The 19,558-nt window shown below is 41.3% G+C and overlaps 1 protein-coding gene across 6 annotated transcripts in view; it reads left to right on the forward strand.

Moving 5' to 3' along the window:
• Nucleotides 1–19,558, forward strand: part of wdfy3 (WD repeat and FYVE domain containing 3) — a 195,431-nt gene that overhangs the window by 87,596 nt on the left and 88,277 nt on the right. For all 6 annotated transcript variants that reach the window (XM_080434107.1, XM_080434102.1, XM_080434104.1 and 3 more), the window contains 3 exons: nt 1,905–2,142; nt 8,296–8,396; nt 11,861–12,079. In XM_080434107.1, the coding sequence (XP_080290233.1) occupies nt 1,905–2,142; nt 8,296–8,396; nt 11,861–12,079 (558 nt within the window). The remainder of the gene's footprint in view (nt 1–1,904; nt 2,143–8,295; nt 8,397–11,860; nt 12,080–19,558) is intronic.

Genomic DNA, 19,558 nt, shown 5'->3' on the forward strand with positions numbered 1-19,558 from the left:
AATGGTCGTAATGCAGGGGGAGGGCCCCAAGACTCTTTACTTAATTACTTACCCAGCTGATAGTGGAAATTAGCTACCCGCTAATTAGCGATATTTACAAGTAGCAGTTTGAATAGTAAACATCAGCCTCCTGGCTTTATATAACCCAATCTGCTATGATTTAACAAGGCTGCTGGATCTCAGCAAGCATTTGTAGATCTATTAATCCTCTCTGGACCGTGTACTGTAGACTTTTGGCTGGGTAAAATGTACAGGACAAGCACTCAGGACAAGTTTGAGCTTTGAGCCAAGGGGATGTTTTTAAAAATAAAACCTCCTCAGTCATCTCGTGAACTTCTCCCCCAGAACTCGTTAATTTTGAGACGACGTTAAGTGAAGTATCTGGGTAAATTGTTTAGTTAAAATATGTAAATATTCAACTGGAGTAAAGTACGTTCCCATTGAGCCAATTATATTGCAATAACCTGTGCTTGGCGTTTAACTGATTAGGTTTGGGCCATTCATCAAGTGTTATATGCACTTGTACTGTAAGTCTTTCCCCCCAAACATGCAACCTACTGTAACTAACTGGTAACCAATATATCACACAGTATAGTGTTGCTGTCGGGCAGAAACCTCCTATCCATATTTGAATGAATGCCCCACTTAGTACTTAGCACACAAGTATCAAACGTAGCAGATCTGCAAGCTCGAAACACGGCGCGAAGTGACTCGTTTTGAGCTTGTAGATCTGCTACTTGCTACCTGAAAAGTAACCGTTTTGGACTTATGAGGTTTCCACCTGACAGAGACAATATCATTATTAATAAGAGCAATTTGACCTTTCCCAAAGCAGTACTGAATAAGGAGTTTCTCCTGGAGACAGAGAGAGAGAGAGAGATGGTAATTGTTCTGACTGGCTTAAATAATACTTCTGGTTTAACCCATTCAATCTGTGTCATTTTAGATTTCTTTGGCTATTCAAAAATAGCAGATATACAAGCTCATAGCGCGGCACTGAGCTTGTAGATTTGCTATTTCGGCAATGTACAATTTGCACAAAGTTCCCGTGATTTTTCCAAAAAGATCTTTGTGCAAATCCGTTGAATATACATATTTTTAAAGCGAACATTTGTAACTCAAATCCTTGCTTCTGGGTAAAAAAAACAAAAAAACAAAAAAACCTGATTAGTTACTACATATCAGTGGTTCTCAAACTTTCATGTCAAGGGCCACCCAAAATGACATGTATTTGGCCGTGGACCCCCATCCCAAAAAAAATTGTTCCAGGGACCCCCCCAGAAGTTATAACAGACTTAAAAATGTTCGCTTAAAAAAAATATATATATATTCAAAGATTTGCACAAATGCTATGAACTTGTAGAGCTATGAGCTTGCATATCTGCTATTTTTTAATCGCCAAAGAAATCTTAAAATGACACATTTTGGGCGGGAACCCCTATTGGTAACTATACCTTTCAAGACGGGAACTTTTGTGGTTCCTGTTGCTATGTACAGTGTATAGCAACATACATTTGGTAAATGTTTGAATACATATTTGACGTTTTTCAGAAAACTTAGGTCAGGATTTAGAAGGATTTTTTAGAATCGGCCTCAGATCTAAATGGGTTAAAGGGTTAAATAAAACTCCTAAGCTGCCTTTTTGTGGTCTTTTGTGTCCTATTCTTTTCTACCGTATGATACTTCAGCACTGTAACACTGTACCTGTTACGGCTGTGTGCTCCACAGACAGCACTGTAACACTGTACCCGTTACGGCTGTGTGCTCCACAGACAGCACTGTAACACTGTACCCGTTACGGCTGTGTGCTCCACAGACAGCACTGTAACACTGTACCTGTTACGGCTGTGTGCTCCACAGACAGCACTGTAATACTGTACCTGTTACGGCTGTGTGCTCCACAGACAGTATGACGCTGAGCATGGAGGGCTTCGGGCCGGACAGCGTGTTCACGGCGGCCGGCGAGGACAACGGCCAGTACCGCATCAGCCGGAGCCTGGTGCGCTCGGCCGAGGGCAGCACGGTGCCCCTCACCCGGGTCAAGTGCCTGGTGTCCATGACCACGCCGCACGACATCCGCCTGCACGGCTCCGCCGTCACGCCCGCCTTCGTGGAGTTTGACACCTCGCTGGAGGGGTTCGGGTGAGTGCTGTGCGCCGAGCGTTGTGTGATTGGACGAAAGAGGATGGATGACCATCTATCAGTGATGGAAAAAATACTCGCATTTCTTACTTAAAGTTGTACAATGCAGATTCACAAATAACTATTTTTAGCAACCTCTGCTGGTCACTACCGTCACTGCATACAATTTCCGTAGTCCTCGATTACCCAGAATTCCATTTGTTTTCACCGGAAGCCGGAAGCGTTTCAAAAAGCGATCTTTTAATTGTTTTATACTATCTGCGGATCGTTTCTCTTAGCCAGTGGAGCATTAGTTACCATGAGCTGTGCTTTCTTTTTCTGTTCTTTTTCGATCTTCCAATCCTACATTCTCTTAAAATCAGCGTGAGGTTCCTTTTTGTTATTAGCGCGGTAGTTCCTGGCCAAACAGGAAACCGTTGCGGTAGTTCCGTTTTCTGGCCAGATGACGTCATTTTCCCGGGAAAGTCCCCCCCGACAGCGTTCAATACAAAACATATAAATAAAAGGCTTCCGGGGGTGAAATTCATGGAGTGGGTGTTGTGAAACTTTTGCCACTCACAAAAGATATACAATTTAACTTTAGTTTTGTTGAAAACGTTACCTAGTATTACTTTAAGTAAAAGTATCAATGCTGCAATCGTGCAATGTAGAAATACTCTGTTACAGGTTCAAGTCAGGAATTTAAAATTGACTTGAGTAAAAGTGCAAAAGTATTGGTATCAAAATGTACTTGAAGTACCACATTTATGCAGTATGTCCCACTTCACACGTTTTAAAATGTCCAAAAATCTGTTGAAAATAGCAGATCTACAAGCAGATCTATAAGCTTGTAGATAGGCTGTTTTCAAATGGCCGAAATTGTATATAGGGCTGAAGTGGTTAATGTATATGTTTTGTAATAATAATCAAAATCTACAAAGTAACTAGTAACTAAACTTTTCATATTATTGTAGTGGAGTGAAAGTACAATATTTGACTCTGAGATGTATTGGAGTAGAAGTAAAAGTACTGAAAATTGGAAATACTACTTTACCCACTGCTATCTATCTAGCTATGATATCTCTGCTGTTCGGCCGGAACCAGCTAAATCCAAAATGGTGATTGTTCAGGAAATGAAAAACAAAATATCAATTTTTCAGAAAATGAAGAAAACCTTATATTTTTAAAACAAAGCAATACTGCCTCATCAAACTTGGTATTGTGACTTTATATATTATCAGATACTTGCATGTGTCATTATATTATCACCACTTTACCCAAATCCAGTGCAAGTGGAGTTAGGAGGTTTTGTCCATCATTGATAAGAACAGCTGGCAATGGATCTCAAAGCTCACAACACATCACAATGCATTGTGAGCTTGGAGATCAGCTATTTATGGTGAGCGCCATCCTCATATACTATAGATCAAGCTGAATTCTGTACTTAAACAACTTTTATTTTAACATGCATTGTAAACAACCATGGATCTAACTGTTACCACTGTTGTTCTTCTACAGTTGAGTGCAACAAACAATTCTGCCTCAATACTCAATCATGTATTTAACAAAAGCGATCATGGCACACCAACAATAAATAAATGGCATATAAATACAAAATACATTCATGAAAAATAGAATCTGTCAAATCTGTAGCCTACTGCACTAACAATAACAACCACAGTTGAATTTACCTATCATATACCTATCAACATTTTATTATCACACTGTTGTGTGTTGTGTGTTGCGTGTGTGTGGTGGGTGTTTATTAGTGCTTTAGATTGTCATAAAAGCTGTGAAAGTCTTTTGGCATGATCTCCTTGAGCTCTTGGAGATGTTTGAAACAAACTCCTGCACACACTCATTCTCTGTCCATTAACATTTAAAAAGAAAACACGAGCAGATGACCTTTGTGAAGACACCCTTCTCCTCTTTACTGGGGTGACATCTATCAAACCTTGCACATACATTCTCTTCTCTTCCCAGTTTATGTTCTCCCAAAAGCATTGAAAAATCTTCTCCCTGTCTGCCTCATACAGAGCAGAGCTTCTCGAGAGCCTGAGAGGAGGGGGGAGTTGTTTGTTTTTGACGGACAGTTTGAGGGTCCAATGGAGTTAGGAGTTTTCGTCAGATGCGCTTTTTAATACTTTTCATATGTTATTATTAAAAAAAAAATTACACAGATGTAGAGGGGGTTCAATAGCGTTGAGTTATGAAAAAAAATAAAAAAAACTGAAAATGGAGTTAGCTGGTCCCGGCCGGACACTGACGATATGTTTTTATTTTATTTAAGACTTTGTTTATTAGTTTTTTTGCACAATAATGTTACTATATCTCAATATAGGAAAAACAACAAAGCAAAAAATCCAACTCAAAACAAGAAAAAGAAAAAATAAGGGGAAAAGTAGAAAATTTGTATTACCCAACAAATAACGAGTCCATATTGTGTTTCCATTACCCGACAGACTACAACAATACAGCTACACACACACACACACACACACACACACACACACACACACACACACACACACACACACACACACACACACACACACACACCTACCTTAGATCCACCTTTGAGATGGAAGATGGCGTCGGTGTGAAGACTAACTAAACATTAGGAAGGCCCCCTCAGCTAATGCTTAATTTATACTTTCTCTTACAATGGTGCTGCTCGCCGAAAAATAGCCGATTTATAAGCTCACAAAGCATAAATCAAGCTTGAGACGAGGCGGCGCCTCGCAATTCCCTTTGGCTTTTAATGAGCCACAAAAGAAGACCCGCTTTAATCATCAAAGCAGCTCATACCAGACGAGGCCCGTTCTGCTGCTGAGAATCTGTCTCCTCTGAATTATTCCGTTGGTGTTTTCCTTGCCAACCGAGCAACATTTCAGGGTGCTATTTTACGCCGCGTAGCTTTTGAAGCCGTGCTGTGCCTGCGTGACGCACACAAACACCTGCCAACCGTCCCCCGTCATCCAACCGTACGTAAGAATGGACTGACCGTTGTGGCGTGTGAAATCCCGTGGAGCGTGTGTGTGTGAGAGTGACGCTGTGTCAGGCTGGCCTGTGCCCCGTTCCCGTCGACATGGAACCTTCCTGTGTCACCGGGTTGCTTTAACCCATTAAGACCTGAGGCCGCTTCTAAACATTTTCTAAATCCTAACAGTTTTTCGGAAAAAAATGTAAAAAAATAATTTTCACGATTTTTCAAAAATAGCAGATCTACAACCTCGTAGCGCGGCACTCGGTGCCGCGCTATGAGCTTGTATATCTGCTATTTTTGAATAGCCTAAAGAAATCTAAAAGTGACACAGATGCGTTCCAGGTATTAATGGGTTAATGTCACAAATGTCAATGACGCGAGATTGGTATCTGTTAGGGCCAGTGCTTCTCAATCTTTTCAGGCCCGCAAGCCCCCAAAATAATCTCATTTGAACCGGGGACCCCCCCCCCCCCCCACCATGACAAGCACTTGGAATTGTAGGAGTTGAGGCATTACATTTGATTTAACTTGGTTCCATTGTGAAAATAGCCGATCTACATGCTAGATGTAGATTGGCTATTTTCACAATTTCTGCCTCTAATATTTGACAATTTGACCAACGTTACATTTTTCGAAATATTAAAAAGGTATTAAAAGTCCTTAAATTGCCACTTTAGAAATGTGCAGATACCCTGTATACACTTATACTGTACTGTATGTTGGTTTGTTTACTGTTGTGAGAAAACATTAACATATTAAAGGTTTAATGACATTCACTTTTACACCACATTCAAAGTCTTTGTCCTGGTCCTTCAAAAGTGTACAAAAAGTTTTAAGTGAAAATTCCATTCCAGTGATCCATGGCAGGTGTTTTTCTCTCACATTTCTAAAGCCTTTTCAACTGCAATGAAAAAAGAAATCTTTGCCTGCGGGTGTCGCTGGTGAGGGATTTTGCCTGTCAATCATCGCCTCTGCTCCGCCCCCCCCAAAGGAAAGGATAGGGGAGGGGAGGGGCGAGGAGGAGAGTGGGCAGGATTAATCGACTGTGACCTCACTGTCGAAGGGCCAAGCTCAGATTACTTTTCAGCCTAATTATTCAGAAAACCCCAGACCACAGAAAATCCACTGAATGTTCTAAGTTCAGGTTTTTTGGGTGTAATTGAGGTCATAAAACCCCAAATAAAACATTGAAAATAAAAAAAGTGAAAATGAATGTCATGATACCTTTAAGCAAATCATCTGGGGGACCCTCCAAAATAATTGGGACCCACAGGTTGAGATGCACTGAATTAGGCCACATGATGCCACAGTGGAGCAAACTTCTCCTGTGACAGCATAATTATGTACATCTTGACAGACACTCTTTGAGGAAGTGGGGAGCGACCAAGCGAGGTCTGGCATTTATCACAAACTAACCAAAGCAAGCATGACTGTCTTAAATAAGGATAAATGATAGATTTTGGCAGTACCAGCTGGGCTCGGTCGGGGTCTGAAAGTCACAATTACTCGCAGGACGTGTAGGCTTCAATTTAATCTAATTTACACAGTGCGTGTATACAATTTAAATGCTTTTGCTTGGGAGTTCTTTTCATTGTAAATCATTAACATTCATAAGTGGTTTTATGAAAATTAAGGTGTCTGGAGTCTTAAACGTCTGGAGGAGCGGGGTCGTAGCTTGAAGGGCATCGTGAACACGCGGTGTCACATTTAGAGTCATCGGTGTCAGCTGATGCCAGATGATTATGCAGATTACGTCTATTCCAGGAATAATCAATGCATCACGATGCATGCCTTCCCCTTCCAACGAAATCATCTTCTTTAACCCCGCGTCTGCCCGCTGCAGTTCTTGAATCATGTCTCCATAATGCAGTTCAGTGAGTTCAGGTGGCCTGTAGCCAAGCTGGCCACACATACTGTACAAAATATTAGTATTCTAACAACCTCTTACTGTTTTAGACCCAGCCAGGTGGTGCTCAGTGAATGGTGTTCAAAATAGAAGTGACAAATAAAAATGATGTCGAATTTTTAGGATGTACATCTTTTAAAAACCCATTAAGACCTGTGGCCGATTCTTTTTTCTAAATCCTAACAGTTTTTTGATAAAAATCAAAAAAATAAATGTTCACGATTTTTCAAAAATAGCAGATCTACAAGGTCATAGCGCGGCACTCGGTGCCGCGCTATGAGCTTGTATATCTGCTATTTTTGAATAGCCAAAGAAATCTAAAATGACACAGATGCGTTCCCGGTCTTAATGGGTTAATGTATATTTTTGTATCTGCCTTTTTCTATGTCTATTTTGATTTTATTGTTTATTACTATTATTGTGAGTATATATTTTATATATTTAAGTCACTCCTTGAAGATCGTTGTACTACTCTGCAATTGATTGATTGATTACTTTATTAGACAGAAATGCACAGAAACAGCACAACTTCGTCTAAAAGGATAACACAAAAAAGTCCTGTGGACTTGTTTCCATTAAGGTCCTACGTATTCAATTCATCAGCATAACATACAAAATAACCCCAATACAATATCATCACAAATATAAAACACTATATGTACAAAGTAGAAAGGGGGGGGGGGGGGTCGCATTTCTGAGGGAGAATTGATATTTATGCCAATAAAGTATTCTATTCTAACCTCTAACCTCAGGAATCTCGGAGGAAATGGCTCACTCCTTCACAACCATTCTATGTTTATTGTACATCACACGTTCTCCTGTGTGTTACTAATGTGATTGTGTGTTATTAACCCATTAAGACCTGGAACTGTGTCATTTTTAGATTTGAGCTAAAAAGCATTATTTTACACTTTGGGCTATTCAAAAATAGCAGATATACAAGCTCATAGCGCGGCACCGAGTGCCGCGCTACGAGCTTGTAGATCTGCTATTTTTGAAAATTCGTGAAAATGTGTGCAAATCTTTGAATATATATATTTTTAAAGCGATTTTTTTTACTCAAATCGTTGCCTCTGGGGGTCCCTGGAACAAAATATTTTGATGGGGGTCCGCGGCCAAATACATATAGTTTTGGGGGTCGTTGACATGAAAAAGATTGAGTACCACTGATATAGAAACGTTTTTTTCAGAAAACTGTTGAGATTTAGGAGACATGTAGAATCGGCTTCAGGTCTCAATGGGTTAAAGCTGTGTGTGTCCTCCTCTATGTGTGTGTGTGTAGATGTCTGTTCCTGCCCAGTCTGGCGCCCCACAACGCTCCCTCCAACAACACGACCACCTCCGGTGTCAACGACGGAGCGGTGCTCAGCGGGATGGGGACAGGTAAACGACTCACTACTACTAGCCTTCAAGACTAGGCTTCAACAGATGGCCTAACAGCCGTCTGTTGAACCCTCATTTATACGGGGACAAAAATGACTGACCGTGTACTACGCAATGAAATGAATGGACATGGCACGCAGTCAAATCCCCCAAAAGTCTCATATTGACTTTTATGCAAACAGTTGGGGTCTTTATATTTAGATAGATAGATAGATACTTTATTTGTCCTTGTGGAAATTCATTTCGCTCCAAGCAGCCAACAGGACACATAAAACACAACATACAAAACAACAGTGGTGGAGAAAGTACTCAAATTCTTTACTTAAGTAAAAGTATCAATACTGCAATATAGAAACACTCTGCTACAAGTAAAAGTATTGGCATCAAAATGTACTTAAAGTACCAAAAGTGAAAGTACTAACATTTTTGAAAATAGCAGATCTACAAGCTCACAACGCGTCGCGATGCGACGCGTTGTGAGCTTGTAGATCTGCTATTTTCAAATAGCCTACTTATAAAATAGGGCTAAAGTGGTTAATGTACCGTATGTTTCATAATATCATAATTGATATCTGAAAAGTAACTAGTTACTAAATCTTTCAAATAATTGTAGTAGAGTAAAAGTACAATATTTGCCTCTGAGATGTAGTGGAGTAAGTAAAAGTATTGGAAATTGGAAATACTCAAGTAAAGTACAAATACCCCGATAGTACTTAAGTAAATGTACTTAGTTACTTTCCACCACTGCAAAACAAATACACAATACACGAGTCACTTTCAGACATGCACTATATAATGGACGTTTTCTAGACTTTAAGCGACGGGGCTGTATGTATGAACACAACATTCCAGCTCAGTAGGATGGGACATGTAACAGACTTTATGCTGGCATGGCCCTTGAGTTAAGTCTGAGTAATGTCTGGTTTGAGCCCAGAACGGCTCTTGTTCTTGAAACAATGATTGCATTTGATCCTCGCATCTCCCTCACGCCGTTATATTTAAGTGGGAGTAGATAATGTGTGCGTCTACCACCCAGACACCGGCCCTCACCTTATCAAATGGGCAATTTACCTTCATGTGTGAACGCATCTGAAAACGGGACATTGTCCTGTTGCGTTGTGTGAAAGGCCAACACCGCACAATGTCCTGACATTTTCCAGTGTTCAAATGAGAAAGCAGCTATAGATAGATCACACAATACATTGACAATCTGTATATATTTAGTCATAAATGAAGCCTATTACTACAGTCACATGCCGCTCTGTGAAAGAACTTCCAAAAGTACGTTTTTCAGTTGATCAACTGTGCTTCAGTAAGAGTTTAGATACAGTGCCAGTGTCTAGTCCAGAGGCTCACCAACCTTTTTCTGGATCAAATTCAGGGCCCACTTCAACATCTCAAAAGCATTTGCATATATATATATAACATTTTTAGACATGTATTTGGCCACGGACCCCCATCTCAAATTGTTTTGTTCCAGGGACCCCCCAGAAGCAAAGATTTGAGTTACAAATGTTCTCTTTAAAAATATATATATTCAAAGATTTGCTCACATAAAAAAAAAAATTGCAGATCTACAAGCTCGCCATGAGCTTGTAGATCTGCTTATTTTTGAAAAGCCAAAGAAATGTAAAGTGACACAGATGCGTTGGTGGACTGCATGGGTTAAGTGGTTGAGCACAGTGCTGACGTCAAAGCTCACCTGCTAGTCTGCAACACATTCAGTATTTATGAAACACTGCTGCTAGGGCTGTTCTCTCTCTCTCCTCCACTCCTATCTTCTCTCGTCTGTGTATAATATCTCCCTCATTCCCGTCCACGTCTCCTTGTCTCCCTCCATCCATCCATCCATCCTTGTCCATAGCAACAGGAAGCTATCGCCCCCCCCATGTCATCAGCACATCCTGCCTGCTTTTCCACACTGTTTATACTGTAGTCAGTGTCTCTACTTCCCTCTGCTAGCACCGTCCCTGCCTGACACCACATCTCTCTGTCTCTCTCTGTGTCTCTCTCTGTGTGTCTCTCTGTCTCTCTCGCTCTCTCTCACTCTCTGTGTCTCTCTCTGTGTCTCTCTCTGTGTCTCTCGCTCGCGCGCTCTCTCGCTCTCTCTCTCTCTCTCTCTTTCTCTGTCTCTCTGTCTCTCTCTCTGTCTCTCTCTCTGTCTCGCTCTCTCTCTCTCGCTCTCTCTCACTCTCTGTGTCTCTCTCTGTCTCTCTCTCTCTCTGTCTCTGTCTCTGTCTCTGTCTCTGTCTCTCTGTCTCATTCTCTCTCTCCCCTCCCCCCCTTCTGGTGTGTGTTGACTCCATATCGTTGCTTTCGGGCAGAAACCTCTTATCTCCTTAAACTTTTTGTTTTTTCCTAAATAAAATTAATTTTTTTTCTATATGAATCCTGAAAACCAGTGGTGGAAAAAGTACTAAAATGTTTTACTTAAGTAAAAGTATCAATTCTTCAATGTAGAAATACTCTGTTACAAGTAAAAGTCCGGAATTCAAAATGCCGGACTTTTCCGGAAAAGTAAAAGTCTGGTAGTAAAAATACTATAATGTTTGAAAATATGATATATATATATATAATATTTTCAAATAGCCTAGGTATAAAATAGGGCTAAAGTGGTTAATGTGTCTTTATAATGTAATACTTTATATCTGCAAAGTAACTAGAACTAAAGTTTTCAAATAATTCTAGTGGAGTAAAAGTACAATATCTGCCTCTGAGATGTAGTGGAGTACTGAAAATTGAAAAATACTCCAGTAAAGTAAAAGCACCTCAAAATGTTACTTAATTAAAGTACTTGAGTAAATGTACTTAGTTACTTTACACCACTGCTGGAAAAGTAACAGTTTTGGACACGTGAGGTTTCCACCGCGACAGAGAGACGATAATATGGAGCTTGTTCGTCCACTGTGATCCAATTGGAAAACCATTAAGTTCACATCATGAACTCCCCCTTTTTATTAAAGCAATAAGCCCCAGGAGGCCGTGCTGCTTTGCAGTGATTTAACACCTAAGGGACGCTGTAAGGCACAACGACAACAACAATGCCCCTTAGCTTTCCTAAAATCACAGTCAACCACCTCGTGAGCCCTATTTTATACCTTGTTGTACCATGATGGTTCTACGTGGTGTTAATAGCCGATTATGAGCTTGTAGATCAGCTATTTTGCTGTTTTTTAAGGGGGGAAAGAAACGATTGCATTGAAATGATCATTTCATTCAATGTTTAGCTCACTGTCGAAGTCATATTGTATACTTTACATTACTGCTGACAATGTCCAGTTTTCTTGACATTCCAGGAAGCTATTGGCATGCAATGACACCAGTATGGCCCTTCTTAAATATCAATTTATGTCGACATTATCTAATGTTGTGGTAGATATACTGTTCAGCCCTAATTAAGAGCCCTTTCTCTCTCTCTCTCTCTCTCCCCCCACACTCCTCCGTCTCCTCCTCTCTCTCCTCAGGGGAGCGCTTGTTTCCTCCTCCGTCGGGTCTGAGCTACTCCACCTGGTTCTGCGTGGAGCGCTTCAGCCAGGCCCCCCAGGCCCACCCGGTGCGCCTGCTGACGGTGGTGCGTCGGGCCACGTCGTCGGAGCAGCACTACGTGTGTCTGGCCGTGGTGCTGTCCGCCAAGGACCGCTCGCTGACCGTCTCCACCAAGGAGGAGCTGCTGCAGTCCCACTGTGAGTACACAGCATGTACATACAGACAGATATATACTGTTAACATTCCTCAGAAATGAAATAGCATTGGCTAATATTCGAATATATTCAAATATTATTAGTATTATTTTTTTTTTAAATACAATTTTTATTGTGTTTATTTGACAGGGACAATACAAAAAACAATGTATCAAGTGCTCGGATCCAATAAAACATATTTTGTTTGTTTGTATAACTTGATCGTTTTTTGTATTGTCCCTGTCAAATAAACATAAAATAATAATAAAAAAACATATATATATTTTTTAAATCGAATATTATTTTCTTATTTGAATATACATATTTTCCCCGTATTTGAGGAATATTCGAATATTGAATATGAATTTACCAGCCCTAATACATACGTACGTACGTACGTACGTACGCACGTATGCAAGCACATTCCCATTAGGCAGAGGAAGAAATACCATTTGAACATTTTCAAATCAGCCTCATGGTGGCGCTATAACAGGCCGTTTTGTGTTTTTACCTATAACTGCACCGATCTGTGTAAAACTTTGTAATCACACTCCCTAGAGGCCAAGGAAAAACTTTTGCCCTGCGTTTTTCACATTTGCCTTTTATAGCGCCACCAGGAGGCCGACTTATGTAAAACACATAATTTTATACTACTCCTTCCAATTTATCCAAATTTCACGCAAATCGGTACACATGATCTCTATAGTCATGTCATCAAGATGGATGTGTTTGATTTTTCATATTCCATCCTGTTTAGCTAAGATTGACATCTAAAGTTTGCATTATTGGCTTGTTTTGAACAAAATTCCGCAAATCATGAACGCACCGTCCGAATGTGGTCAAACTTTGCATGCACATTCACACTATGTTGAGGAACAAATGCCACCGTTTTAACATTGGCCTGTTATAGCGCCACCAGCAGGTCTAATTTAGCAAAACAAATGTTTTTAACAGAATGCCTCAAATCATGAATGGAGTCAGTGTCCGATTGTCAAGGCCAAATAACTAATGCCAACCTTTTCACATTGGCCTATTATAGCGCCACCAGGAGGCCACAATAGCCTACCTGAACTGGCGGAGACCTGTGCTCCGAGGAGCACTTTTTCTACTTTATTCATGAATTTGTTTATATGTCTATTTATTTATAGTGGGATCACCGTTTGTATTTTTTGTTGGCAGTCATGACAGCCAGTTCCCACTTGATGTCATGTGGGAGTTCAGACTGCTCCACACTGTGCTGAATAACTGCTAGCTTGCATAGTGTTTTCAGTGTTGGACTTAAATCTAAGATATACAGGTCATCAGGTGTGTGGGATCCTCCAAAGAGGATGATACGTTCTCCCACCATGCAACAAACCATCCAATACATCCCACACAGGGCTTTCCCTTTGGGCTCAACCTTCCTCCATGAGAAGGTCTGTGGATTGAATTTCCACACATCATTGAAGTGCTGCTTTGAGTTGTATCCACCCAATATGTACAGCTCTCCATTGTAGGCAAAGGCTGAATGACCCCTGCGTCCTTCTGCAAGAAGCTGTGCAGAAGGCGTTTTCAGCCAGCAGTTGGTCTCTGTGTCAAACACTCTGATGTTGTTGCCGTGGCCCGGATAGCCCCCAAATACAAACATCTTTGTCCCAATGATGGTGGCAGAGTGTTGTAATGAAACAGCTGATGGAGTGCCTGTGGTGTTAATTAAAGACCAGACCATTGTGGTGATGTCCAACTTGTAGATGTCCAACTTGTAGATGTCATTAGTGCGTCCTCCATAGATATACATGACCTTCTTCAAGACACAGGCTGAGTGGTCGCTCCTCCCCTCTGGAACAGTACCAGAAATATTAGGTTTGGACCATGTGTGGTTGTCAACATCAAATGAATAAAGCACGTTGCAGTAAGGACATCCCCCCCAGATGTAGACAATATCTTCTACAGGAACAGCTGTGTGGCCCCAGCGCACGCAGGGAACCTCAAGGTGATGGTCTCCTCTTCCATCTGTCCATGGGGGCAACTTCCTCCAGCGTAAAGACACTGTGTTGAAAATGTGGACATCAATCTGACCACTGTTGTTCTTGTTACCGTATCCTTCAAATGAGTACAGCTTGTGTCCGACTACCACAGCAGTTGGGTAGGAATGCCTATATCCTCCTTTCAGATGTACTGTCCAGTGAAACATTTCACACACCAGCACCACTTTGTGAATCAGTGCAACTAATTCACAGAAGAGGTGGTTAGAAGGTAAGGCAATTTGTTTCCAGAAGTTGCTGAATGGTGTTGTGTTGGAAAATACAATAACGACATTTAAAAGGACAATTACATCTGATGTAACGTCACGTCAGCACTATGACATCATTTTGATGACATCTGGGATCTCCATATATGGGCACAAAAGGGACACAGACAGACATGCAGCCGTTATATTAATAACGTCAGTTATCTCAATGGGGAGTTTGTGGATTTAAAGATATTTTTGAAGAACTGATACAGCGCCCGAAACCCTCGAGTCGAGTATAGCTGTTGCACCCGTTGTACCAGTTTGTCAGAGTATAGGCTACTGTGCAGGGAATTCAAGGGACAGACGGACAGACAGACAGACGGACAGACAGACGTCCCACTCGAAACATCATTTCCTCTGCGATAGCCTACACAGACCAAGTTGATCGGTCAGACAGGTCAATTAACCTGGGAAGATAGGCAATTCTTCAGTAGAATTTGTAAGGATTCCTAACTGCTTGTTCCTTGTGTTGTTTTCATTCTCAATTGTATCACATTTCATTTAGATTCTTGTAGAGAGACACTTTTTCCACACCTGGTTGCATTTGGCTACACTATACCATTTGAACAAAAGACAATTTATTGGTATAATATAATAGCAATGCAGAGCATGCATGTGAAAAAAGTCTGAATTGTTATAGTTTTGTTCACAGCACAGATACATATGCTAGTGCTACATATTGCACTGTAGTCTAATAAGATTGTTGTGATGCGATGCATTTATATGTGACTTTGTTATGGTCCAAAGGTACAGTATGACAGGAGATACTGTCAGCCCTAAGCTATTTTCAAATATGATACTTTGAAAAAAAATCACACCCAGTGTGAAGTGAGCGGTGCTATTTATGAGTTATTAATTTCATCATGCATCTCGGTAGCCAATCACAGCACGTCCTGCGAAGTGACGTGCTTACATTTTTTACATTATTATTAATTTCATCATGCGTCTCGCTAGCCAATCACAGCGCGTCTGCGAAGTTTGAAGTTAATTGTCTCCGCCAGGCCGAAAGGCATGGCGAGAGAGTATGTTTTTCACCCTGTCCGTCCGTCCGTCCGTGTGTCCGTGTGTGTGTCCGTCCGTCCGTCCGTCCGTCTGTGACCAGCTAATCTCCAGCACCGTTGGCTTGATCGCAGCGAAACTGTGCACACACACTCCCTGGATGCCAATTCAGAACCTTTGCCCCAAATATTTCTCATGCCCCTTTTATAGCGCCACCAGGAGGCCGATTTGTGCAAAACATATTTTTTGACAGTACTCCTACAGATTTAGTCCAAAAATCACGCAAATCGCTACACAGTATCTCTAAAGTCATTAAACGAAACGGGTCTTTCAGATTTTTCATATTCCATCCTGATTGGCTAAAAATGTCTTCCAAAGTTTGCAGGAGTGCTCCATTTGGAACAAAATGCCTCAAGTCATGAACACAGCATGCAATTTCCGTGAAATTTTGCAAGCACATTCCCATTAGGCCGAGGAAGAACTTTTTCCAATCAGCCTCATGGTGGTGCTATAACAGGCCGATTCGTGTTTTTACCTATAACTGCACCAATCTGTGTAAAACTTTGTATGCACACTCCCTAGAGGTCAACAAAAAACCTTTACCCTGCATTTTTCACATCTGCCTTTTATAGCGCCACCAGGAGGTCGACTTATGTAAAACACATTATTTTATATTACTCCTTCCAATTTGATCCAAATTTCACGCAAATCGGTACAGATGATCTCTATAGTCATGTGATCAAGACGGATGTGTTTGATTTTTCACATTCTATCCTGATTGGCTAAGATTAACATCTAAAGTTTGCATTATTGGCTTGTTTTGAACAAAATTCCGCAAATCATGAACGCACTGTCCGATTGCGGTCAAACTTTGCACGCACATTCACACTATGTTGAGGAGCAAATGCCACCCTTTTAACATTGGCCTGTTATAGCGCCACCAGCAGGTCTAATTTAGCAAAACAAATGTTTTTAACAAAATGCCTCAAATCATGAATGCAGTCAGGGTCCAATTGTCATGCAAGGCCTAAGAACAAATGGCACCCTTTTCACGTTGGCCTATTATAGCGCCACCAGGAGGCCACATTACAATAGCCTACCTGACTTGGAGGAGACCTGTGCTCCGAGGAGCACTTTTTCTAGTTTCCAATATTTTTGACAAAATACTGGCAAGTGCTAGGTCTATCATAGTCCATGCTATTTAGCTTCCAAGCCTTGTCTTTAACCCATTGAGGCCTGAGGTTCCGATTCTGCAAAATGTCTTCTAAATCCTAACGGTTTTCTGAAAAACGTATGTTTCTATATCAGTGGTTTTCAAACTTTTTCATGTCAAGGACCCCTAAAATGATATGAATCTGGCCGCGAACCCCCATCTCAAAATATGTTGTTCCAGAGACCCCCAGAAGCAAAGATTTGAGTTAATTGCTTTAAAAGAATATATATATTCAAAGATTTGCGCACATTTTCACGATTTTTCAAAAATAGCAGATCTACAAGCTCGTAGCGCGGCACTCGGTACGTGGCACTCGGTACGTACGTACGTACGTACGTACGTATGTATGTATTAGGGCTGGTAAATTCATATTCAATATACGTACGTACGTACGTACGTACGTACGTGTCTCCGAGCCTCTGCCTGATGTCCAAAAGCCTACTATCTCCCCCGGCCTATGGGGAATTCCCCTTTAGGCTAGCGGTTAAAGTGTTGGCTTTCCACACGGGAGACCTGGGTTCAAATCCCGGGTGTTACATATACATACATTGGCATTTCTGGTACTGCCCTACTATGGTTCAGGTCTTACCTTACCGACCGTAGTTTTAAAGTTAGACTAGGCGATTTTAACTCTAGCGTGGCCCCTCTAACCTGCGGCGTCCCTCAGGGTTCCATCCTTGGTCCCATCCTCTTTCTGCTCTATATGCTCCCATTAGGCTCACTCATTAAGCAACACAATCTATCATTTCATTTCTATGCAGATGATATTCAGCTCTATTTACCGTTAAATATGACCAGCACTGACCCCGCCCAGCCACTGTTAAAATGCCTCTCTGATATAAAATCCTGGATGAACACAAACTTTCTCACTCTGAACGAAAGCAAGACCGAAGTCATCATCTTCAACAATAACCCTAGCTCACCCATCACCCCACTCGGCCCCCTCAGTGATAATATCCGTTCCTCAGTTAAGAGCCTTGGTGTCACCTTCGACAATAAACTCAAATTCAACAAGCATATTAGCTCTGTGGTCAAGGCTAGCTTTTTTCAGCTTAGGCTTCTAGCCAGGGCAAAGGCCTATCTACCCCGTATCGACCTCGAGAGAGTCGTCCATGCGTTTATTTTAACTAGATTAGACTACTGTAATGCTCTCTATGTAGGCATTGATCATTCCGCTATCCGGCGTCTTCAGCTTGTGCAAAATGCCGCCGCCCGCCTCCTCACCAATACCAATAGGCGGGACCATATCACCCCAGTCCTCGCCTCCCTCCACTGGCTCCCTGTCCACTTCAGAATTGATTTTAAGATTTTGGTGTTTGTTTTTAAAGCCCAAAATGACCTGTCTCCTCCATATCTAGCTCAATTGATCATTCCATACGCCCCAACAAGAGCCCTGAGATCGGCCAATCAGTCTCTCCTGGTTGTGCCTGACACACACTTCAGGACCAGAGGAGCTCGTGCGTTCGCCGTGGCCGGTCCCAACCTCTGGAACGCCCTGCCTCTCCATGTTCGCACTGCTCGGTCTTTGACGGCCTTCAAGTCCCTACTAAAGACTCATTTTTACTCCATTGCTTTTAATTCTATTTAATTCATTGCCTGTCTATGCTACTATGCTCTGTACTGTGAAGCACTTTGGTTCGACCTGTCGATGTAAATGTGCTATATAAATAAAGTTTGAATTGAATTGAATTGAATACATACAGTACATACATGCATATACTATGCACACACACATACTGTACGCACGCGCGCGCACACATTACTGTTGGTGCCTGTCCTTAACCCATTAAGACCTGGAACGCATGTGTCATTTTTTTATTTGAGCTAAAAAGCATTATTTTACACTTTGGCTATTCAAAAATAGCAGATCTACAAGCTCGTAGCGCGGCACCGAGTGCCGCGCTACGAGCTTGTAGATCTGCTATTTTTGAAAAATCGTGAAAATGTGCGCAAATCTTTGAATATATATATATTCTTTTAAAGCAAACATTAACTCAAATCTTTGCTTCTGGGGGTCTCTGGAACAAAATATTTTGAGATGGGGGTTCGCGGCCAGATTCATATAATTTTTGGGGTCTTTGACATGAAAAAGTTTGAAAACCACTGATATAGAAACATACGTTTTTCAGAAAACCGTTAGGATTTAGAAGACATTTTGCAGAATCGGAACCTCAGGCCTCAATGGGTTAAAGACCTGGCCTCCTGGTGGCGCTATAATAGGCCAACGTGAAAAGGGTGCCATTTGTTCTTAGGCCTTGCACGACAATTGGACCCTGACTGCATTTCATGATTTGAGGCATTTTGTTAAAAACATTTGTTTTGCTAAATTAGACCAGCTGGTGGCGCTATAACAGGCCAATGTTAAAACGGTGGCATTTGTTCCTCAACATGGTGTGAATGTGCGTGCAAAGTTTGACCGCAATCGGACGGTGCGTTCATGATTTGCGGAATTTTGTTCAAAACAAGCCAATAATGCAAACTTTAGATGTTAATCTTAGCCAATCAGGATAGAATGTGAAAAATCAAACACATCCGTCTTGATCACATGACTATAGAGATCATCTGTACCGATTTGCGTGAAATTTTGATAAAATTGGAAGGAGTAATATAAAATAATGTGTTTTACATAAGTCGACCTCCTGGTGGCGCTATAAAAGGCAGATGTGAAAAATGCTGGGTAAAGGTTTTTTGTTGACCTCTAGGGAGTGTGCATACAAAGTTTTACACAGATTGGTGCAGTTATAGGTAAAAACACGAATCGGCCTGTTATAGCACCACCATGAGGCTGATTGGAAACATTTCAAGGGGCATTTCTTCCTCGGCCTAATGGGAATGTGCTTGCAAAATTTCACGGAAATTGCATGCTGTGTTCATGACTTGAAGCATTTTGTTCCAAACGGAGCACTCCTGTAAACTCTGGAAGACATTTTTAGCCAATCAGGATGGAATATGAAAAATCTGAAAGACCCGTTTTGTTTAATGACTTTAGAGATACTGT

This window comes from Gymnoscopelus braueri, assembly GCF_963280865.1.
Source record: "Gymnoscopelus braueri genome assembly, chromosome: 7".
Taxonomy (NCBI): Eukaryota; Metazoa; Chordata; class Actinopteri; order Myctophiformes; family Myctophidae; genus Gymnoscopelus; species Gymnoscopelus braueri.